Source organism: Tigriopus californicus, chromosome 1 (genome assembly GCF_007210705.1).
Source record: "Tigriopus californicus strain San Diego chromosome 1, Tcal_SD_v2.1, whole genome shotgun sequence".
Lineage (NCBI taxonomy): Eukaryota > Metazoa > Arthropoda > Copepoda > Harpacticoida > Harpacticidae > Tigriopus > Tigriopus californicus.
In genome coordinates, this window is record NC_081440.1 from 10,704,723 (window position 1) to 10,712,982 (window position 8,260).

Below are 8,260 nucleotides of genomic sequence, written 5' to 3' on the forward strand. Positions count from 1 at the left end.
TACTAGGTGCTCTCCATCTTTGAGAGCTATCAAGGTATTTTTACCTAGTGCTTGGGTCAGGAGTTCCATGTTTCCGTTCACCACGGGAATTCAATAAGTCAGGACCTTTCACCCCTGGCTGGTGGACGGAACACAGATAATTGCAAAACCATCAATTTAATCTGCAATTATTTCATTCTTTTGGGCTTTGAATGCTGCCTCAGCAAGTAATAAAAACCCAAAAGGTCCCATTGTACTAGGTGCTTGCTCCAACTTGAGGTTGTTTACAATCACTTGAGGGGGGAAAATAGTGCAGTCGAACTGAATCAATAATATTTCATGCAAGTGCTAGGGCAAGTCCGGCAGAAGTCGGACTTGTACGAGTCATTTAATATTTTGACTGGCCCTCTAATTTTGACTTTTTCCTGAACTCGCCGAGTCCGGGCTTGAGCTCAGCAAAAAGAGTTACTCAAGAGTCAGCTCTAGCAAGAAGATTCGTCATGCGAAATTCTAGGAAAAAAATTGAATCGTTTTAAAGGCAAGTCCGAACTCGAGTCTGTTCCAAAAGACTTGAGTCCGGGCAATTTCTCCACAATCGAGGAAAAGACTCAACTGCTCTCGGACTTGAGTCCAAACTCGCCCCAGCACCATACCATGGCAAATTAAATGAGAATTACAATTTTCTGCACCTATAATGACATGTCAATATGGCATGGCATGTTGCTTTGTAGCAATTAAGATTACTACTCACTCATATCGCTATTGTTGTCCAAATAATTCGATTTGTTCAGCTCATCTTTGTATTTTTCTAAATAGGAACCCATTTCTATAACTGGTCATTTGGTTCCTTTTCTTATTCTGTTCAGCAGCACTGACCTAGCAGACTCACAGAGTTATCGCAGATAACTTGGCCGTATGTCTCAAACGGACTTTTCGAGTCCGATTTTGGTACTTTAGTTGCGTGATTACCAAAACGTGGTATTACGTTGGATGGATGGTTTTGATGCACACCCTGACAATTTTCATGAACCCCTCACCTTTGTTACTTCAAGGACACTAAAGCAAGGAAACGCCACTTTTTTGCTATCACCAAACGTTTCCCGCCAAGTATGGCCTAAGCTTTTGCTGCTGAAATTTTTGAATGCCAATCATTGGCATAATTTATTGAACAAAATATGTGACTAATATCATTTTCATAACCATTGATGGTATGTGCTTAAAACCAGGCATAAAAATAAACATAAAATGACTTTAAACATGTCTTAAAGTACAACAACTGAAAAGTGCTAATTAGGTTTTCTTGATAAAGCAAGAATTTGCTCTAAACGAAATCAGTCAATACTCTTTTGCTAATAATATTATTTGTAGAAAATTGCTTCAGAAACATCTTGGCCAAATTTCAAGTAATTTGACGCGTTTGTTATGAAACTATGGTTCTCACTCTGGGAATGGCCCTCAATCCAAAAGTAGACATACTGTAGCTCTGAGCAACATATTGTTCTTGAAACTCATATGGATGCTTCATAATCATGGAATAATAATTTTAAGAGATATAGCACCTGTTTAATTTTGGAAGCTTTTGCAAGAAACACAATTTATTGGAGTCCAAAGTTCAAATTGAGATCTAGTCTACTGTACTTTGGTATTACTCTGTGCCCCTTAAATAATGGCTGCCTTTTATGCAAAAGTAGATAATAAGTAGAAACTTTAACTCTACAAAAAGATAACTCATTCATTTTTCACCAATGCCTGATGTTTTTTTGTCAAATGTGTGGATTAAAACAAAAGTATCAATTGTCCATCCCAGATATTCTAATGTGTTAACCTTTAAGTACAAGCACTTTTATTGCCTATTCCACACATTTCTTTTATATTTTGTTAGTGCAAGTTCCTCACCAATTGGTGAAATGATTCTCATTGATTTTCTATTGATGCGTGTTTTCAAGCCAATTTTACGCAATATTTCAATGATTTGAAAGACAATTTGATTGTTTTTTATTAATTTGATGTTCATGGGCATTTCATTTAATCTTCTGACTTTCAAAATGAATTCTGAAATATTTAGTATATGGCCGGAGTTGTATATCAAGGAGATCATTATTTAATTAAAAACACTTTAATGTACTATGTAGTATGAATAATCTTGTTTTATTGATACTAGAGTCACTGTCTTAATTCAACGCAATGGCTTATGTTGGCGGTTAGGGGAAAGCCGTGTCATTTCCTCTCTTTAGAGTCGCTGGTTGCTTTCAACATAACAAGAGCAACATGGCACCATTGAAATTAATTTTGAACTTTCAATTGTATTCCAAAACATTAAGTTTACATGGATCCCCGATCCAAACCAAACACATTTTTTGTAAATTTTGTGCTTTAAGAGTTAGTTCTAAGGGTTAAGTTACTCCTCAGGCATCCTTATCTGCAATCGCAGCAACACCATATTCAAACTAGGTATTTTTAAATAGAAATATAAAAAGTGGCTCAACAACTGGCATTTGAAACATGAGAAGTACGTTAAAGGGTGCCTGAAGGGTAGCTAAAGCCGTATATGACACGTAGAATCAGAGAATATTATGTAAATGCATTTGGTTTGGATCTGGGGGCCCAAGCAATCTTTTTGTTGGGAAAGGAATTCAAATTAACTTGCTATGGTGGGCTGGTCTCATTTCTATACTCTTCTATATACAGAGCCTTACTTAATCCATTCGTAACTAATCAAAAAAAACGAGTCGCATGTAAGGCAAGGGTAAAAAAGTTCGTGATCTTCTGTGGATGAATCAGGGTGTTGAGGATGGCAGTGATGATTCCGTAACGCAATGCTCCAAATTGATCATCACGCAACCAGAACACCAAAATCGTTTCTTCAATAGAGCTTATCCGAGCTTATGTCAGTGGGACGGGCAGGCCACATTCCGGGTTGCTCAACTCTGAACTGACGTCACCTCTTCATAACAAGAAGAAGAAAATTGCGACGCAGAAGTTCTGCACTAGAATCAATCTGAGCTGAGTGAGGCGGGCCTCAAATCCCTCATCTCTCCGTTTTTCCGCCCGTTTCTCTCTCTTTGAAGTTGTGTCCGGGGCTGACAGCCCTCCGCTCAAATCCGACCATGGATCCAGTGATAGCAGCCAACCACAACACGGATCAACCCGCCTCACCTTCGATTTCCGACGGGGATTTCACCATCCTCGACCACCTCCCCGGCGAGTCCGAGACTCCCATCCGCGAGGCAGATGATGATAGCTCGTTCACGGGTCAGGAACTGGGTCCCATCCGCCCCTCACCCCTTATGACCCAATCTCGATACTCGCAGGTTGGTGAACCCGGGTTTTGAATCGCTGGTTAGGCTCTCTCTCTGCTCTCACGCCCCTGGAAACGTATTCGCCATTTTAGGTGTTGTTCCACGACGTGCCCACCTCGTTCCCGGAAGATCAGGATTTGCTCGTAAGGTTCTCCTTGAACGATGAGACTTTGGATTGGCAAACCGGAGGCTGGATTGGACTGTTCAGGCTGACCCACACGCGGGCCGATCAGGCGGTGTTAAAAGTCCCCGTGTCCACCGATCCGCCCCAGTTCCACGTGGTTTTTCCCGCCGCTAGTCTGCCCCGGGACCCGCAATATTACCAGTTTCAGTTCATTCAATGGACCGGCCAATGTGTTGGAGCCTCGTTAGCCTTTCATCTCGGCCCATTGCCCATGGACAATCAACCGGAAGAGGCCCTAGAGGTGACCGCGGACCAGGGGCCCATTGAGGTGGCCGAAGAATCGAGATCGGAGTCGGTGCAGTCGCTGCGTTCGTTGTCAAAGGTGGGTGTGGATGAAATGAACCAGGATCGGATGGCGGAACTCGAGAGAAATCTGGCTTATTACCATAAGAAATGCCAGGTGTTGGAACGGGAAGCCGAATTCGTCAAATCGGTAGGATTTTCAGGCGGTATCGTGGGAGGTCTGGTCTAATTAATTTTTTCACATTTGGGATGGACTTGAATTACAGGAAAGAGACATGGCCCGAATGGTTGAGGCCAACCTGAAATCTCAACATCAACAAACCGATGCATCTTTGAGCCGGGCCAAGGCTAAAATCGAGGAACTCGTGTCCATGCTTACAGCCTTGACCCAATCCAAACAAATGGCTACGAGTGAAATCCAAGCCTTGGCCAAAGAAAAAGACCAGGTGGAACCAGGAAATGTTTGTTAGGTACCTAGCCGTTTCTAACTAGTTCCTCCTGCAACAGATCCAGTCAGAGGTCAACGCCTTGAAAGAAACCCTGAGCGAACGCGAGGCCAAAGTTGAGACTCTGGAAGGTTGCCTGTCTTCCCTTGGACATCGGCATGAGAACCTTGAGATGGAAAAAGAAGCATTGGAAAAGAGTTTTGAGCACATGAAAACTCTAGCTGCAGCCGAAAGAACAAAAATAGAACAAGAATTATTCGAAGCCAAAGAGCAATTGGTGAGGAGATATTCAATAAAGTCCACCGCGTATCAGCTCTCATAAGGAGGAAAATATCTTCAACCCGTTAGGAAACCATGGAAAAGAGTCAAAAAATCGTTGAAACCAACTTGACGAAGTCGGCGACCGTGACTGAAGCTGCGACCAAAGTACCCAGTACCAAGATCGAAGAGCTGGAGTTATTGGTTAAAGATCTTCAAATTGGATTACGTGAAAGTGCGGAAATTCATGCCCAGGAGATAAAAGTCCTAAGGGATGATTTCCACGAATTGAGGCAAGGACAAATTGGCTCTGGCTCCCTTTTTCAATTTACAGACTTTTTTATACCAAAACATTTTTTTTTCAGGTCATTGGCGAGCTACAGTCCCTCCGTGGCTTCTTCCACAAACTTCATGAATGCCTCGGAGATTGAGAAGACACTATGTAGGTCATATATTTGTCTGTCTTTAAGTGTCCTTTTTCAGTTAAAGGTACATTTGTAAAACGCTTTTCTAGTAAATGCTTCTGAGTCCAAAGATGAAGCAGGTCAAACCGATAAGAAAGACCACAATCATGGCGAGACGACGGTCGATATGCTAATGCAGAAGATGTACACAGGTGGTTTCATTTCTACAGAAATTGAGCCCATTGAAACAGATTATTCAACTCCTCTCATGCCCCAACCTGTCAACAAAGAGTCTGAGGCCTTAGATCGCTCGGACTTGGCCGAATTGATGAAATGGGCTGAGGAACAGGATGAACCAGAGGTTAGCTATTAAACGATTCTCAGTGAAGCTCATGCCCAGACAAAGGTTCCTCTCCGTGTTGCCTATTTAGGAACCGACCAGGAATGATTCCACATCAACGAACCATGATGCTGAATTGCCGGTGCCCGTTTTAGAGGAGGTCTTGACCTGCCCAGTTTGTCAAGAAGATTTCTCTGGAATTACCCCCAGCCAGTTGCGAGATCACGTCGATGATCACTTTCCTGCCCGGCTACGGTGTCCGATTTGTGAACGTGAATTCGCCCCCGACAATTCCTTAGTTTATCAGAACCATGTTCATGTATGTATTGCCCCCCGATTGATTGCCGGGACCAGGGATTTCATTATCAATCGAAAGCATATGCTCTTTCCAGGCCCACTTCTCACCTGATGGTGATGATTTCTCGCTGATTGGAGACTTCACGGATGAGTATGACAGCGATGCTAGGGCAATGGCTACGCCATCTCAACGCTCTTCATCGACGGTGGGAAATTACGCGAACAGATTCCACCAGTGGCTCCAGAACATTGATTAAAGTTAGAGCTCTCTTTGTCTCTGATTTCTTGGAAATATGGTAGTAGAGTTAAGAATTGGAAATTCGCCCTACACGTTCCAAATTGTCACTCACAATGCGTGAAGTAAATGGCGAATTTACATCAAATTGAAACAATTGGTTTGATGCTTAAGCACAATTTTCAACCAAACCTTTTTGTTTTCTACCCATCCCTTCAAACCTTCCATTTTATTGGTCATATTTGTTCAGTATTTACATTTCTTGTGTACCCTCCTGAAATTCTTTCAAAAAAAGAAATAAATTATTATATCGGCAAAAGACTGATTATTTTACAGGAAATGAGTGTCCAAACAGAGAGCAGAATTCTAATGTCAAAGATACGTCCAAAACAAGTTTTTGAGTAAATTGTTTTATTTCATAATCCCTCGATAAAATCAGGCATCTTAGAGCGTATTCTCTCGTTTCTATGTTGGTTTGCCCGCACCTAAAGATTTTGAAATTATCAGCACCTAGACGATGCAGGGGGCGCTACCTCCTCACAATGAAAAAGGATATTGTTCTGCAAGATATTAGACTGTTATAGTTTTAGACTGTTTACATCTGATATTAGATATTAGATATTCTTATTGAAATTGGTCTCACGGTTGCTCATTGAACCAAATACAAAAAGATCACAACCTGCATGTACTCGTACGCTCTTCAAGTGTGCTTTCTCAATATAGGGACTTCCACTTATTTCCCTACACTTATATCACTAGCATTGACCAATCTCTCTGATCACCTAAGATTTACTCGCTATTTTATCACTCAAATAGACTTAGAATTTTACTTTTGGAGTATCCATGCGTAACAACCCATAGGATGAGACCCAAATGTAGGGCTGATTGGGGCGATTCTTTTTTTTTATTGAAATATGATAAGTTTGTGTTGTTTTCATCAGATTCTATCAAAAATATAATCTGTCATAAAATTTTGTGACCCAGGTCATATATGTTGATTGGTTGATTTAATCACAACAAAAACAAGGATGACCCTCGCGTGGGTTGAGAGCACAAAGAACGTGCTCTAGAGCCTGGTTTTAAAAGAGAACGCTCTATTTTGGTCCTTGAAAATCATGTTAAATTTGGATTAAGATAAACTGAAATAAAATTGAAGTCCCCTCTAAAGAAAACATTCGAGCAAACCGACCGGTCCAACTCATTTCCTATGAATTTGAGAGCTAAAAAGAACGAGCTTACTGAACTAGAGGGGGCCCTATATAAGGCATGTCAAGTGAATGAAATTCAAGGAAAAATGTGGTCTGGCACCCTGATTTAGGCATTTTGGGGAGGGAGAACAAAGACAAACAAACATAACGGTCAAGTTGCAGTATCGGCTCATTGAATTTTCAATAATCGAGTAATTTTGAGGGAACTATGTTACAAAACCCAACAAAATGAACATGTCTGGTGTTAATCGGTTAACGCACTATCAGATTGGCTACAATGCTCTTTACTTACACAAGAATGTAAAATAGAATAACTGTCAAAATTCAATGCATGCATGTACAGTGCGTTTTGGCGGGGCATGTTGCCTTCGATTTTACTCCATGGAATCAGGTACTGATGAACGCGTTCACTTGACAAGCCCTATACGAACTCTTTGGGGCACCCGGGTGCTTTGTGATCGAGAAAAGCCTCGTCAGCTGTGTCAAGTAGCCCAAGAAGCGGACACTCAACAAACCATAAATGGCCATAATAATAATGAACAGAAACAGGCCAAACAGAAAGTGCAAGTGCCCAACAGAACCTCATCATGGTGCGATGCGTCGCTTTTCGGTGTAAAAACTTTGAAGGACAGTTTGAAGAGCCAGAGCGGCGAAGATCATGGCACAAGTTTCCCAGCCGAACGAAAAACCTGGGCAGGTTCAATGCCTGGATTCGAGCCATTCAAAGACCTCAGTGGATGCCTTCATCCCGCTCCCGTCTATGCTCGGACCATTTCGAGGCCCACTTATTCTACAACGGAAAACGAGGCAGGTTCCTGAAGAAATCGGCCGTCCCAAGTATCTTAAACGTGCCTCCGGAATCTCGGACCATTGCGGCGGGTAAGCAGAGGAATCAAGGTACAGTTAGATCCCTTTAACTTTTTTTCTTATTCTTTCTAGGACCAACGCTAACACGTTCATGTGAACATCTGCGATCTTCAGTAGAGAATAAGGATTCAGTAAATCAGGCCGAGTCGGAGGATACGGTGCCCAATGACCTTGTCAAAAATCATCAAATTGCTCTTGATCACTCTTATGGCTTGGTGGACGATCCCTTTTGGCTACGTCCCAAGCTTAAATCCCTGACATCTCTCCTACACGATCGTGAAGAGGAGCTTCAGATTGCCCGGGATCACCTTCAAAAAGTGTACGAGCGAGAATATCGAGAGAAAGAGGTTTTAGCAACATGGGAGCGAACCACTCTGAGATTGCAGTCCAAGGTCAAGAAGCAAGCCGGACGCATTGCTACTCTCAAAAGGAAGCTCAAAAATGTTAGGCGAAGTAAAACTACGATGAAATCTAAAAACGAAAAACTACAAACCTGCTTG

At 42.1% G+C, this 8,260-nt stretch overlaps 2 protein-coding genes across 2 annotated transcripts in view; both read left to right on the forward strand.

The window, feature by feature from the left end:
• Nucleotides 1-2,907: 2,907 nt before the first annotated feature.
• Nucleotides 2,908-6,004, forward strand: LOC131880615 (calcium-binding and coiled-coil domain-containing protein 2-like). The gene is made up of 9 exons (XM_059227289.1): nt 2,908-3,290; nt 3,371-3,895; nt 3,972-4,151; nt 4,213-4,428; nt 4,500-4,702; nt 4,775-4,851; nt 4,924-5,174; nt 5,245-5,472; nt 5,546-6,004. The coding sequence occupies exons 1-9, from the start codon at nt 3,087-3,089 to the stop codon at nt 5,705-5,707; spliced, it is 2,046 nt and encodes a 681-aa protein (XP_059083272.1). The 5' UTR covers nt 2,908-3,086; the 3' UTR covers nt 5,708-6,004.
• A 1,330-nt stretch (nt 6,005-7,334) lies between these two features.
• The window catches only part of LOC131882106 (THAP domain-containing protein 1-like), a 1,285-nt gene continuing 359 nt past the window's right edge, over nt 7,335-8,260 (forward strand). Inside the window, exons 1-2 of the mRNA XM_059229196.1 lie at nt 7,335-7,772; nt 7,833-8,255. Of these exons, the coding sequence (XP_059085179.1) occupies nt 7,481-7,772; nt 7,833-8,255 (715 nt within the window). The 5' untranslated portion in view covers nt 7,335-7,480. The remainder of the gene's footprint in view (nt 7,773-7,832; nt 8,256-8,260) is intronic.

Bases quoted from the DNA above. Each gene is read 5' to 3' on its own strand.
- LOC131880615 (XM_059227289.1), top strand. From the start codon at position 3,087: ATGGATCCAGTGATAGCAGCCAACCACAACACGGATCAACCCGCCTCA. The intron at 3,291-3,370 runs GTTGGTGAACCC...TCGCCATTTTAG, and splicing joins CCCAATCTCGATACTCGCAG to GTGTTGTTCCACGACGTGCC. The intron at 4,152-4,212 runs GTGGAACCAGGA...CTCCTGCAACAG, and splicing joins TGGCCAAAGAAAAAGACCAG to ATCCAGTCAGAGGTCAACGC.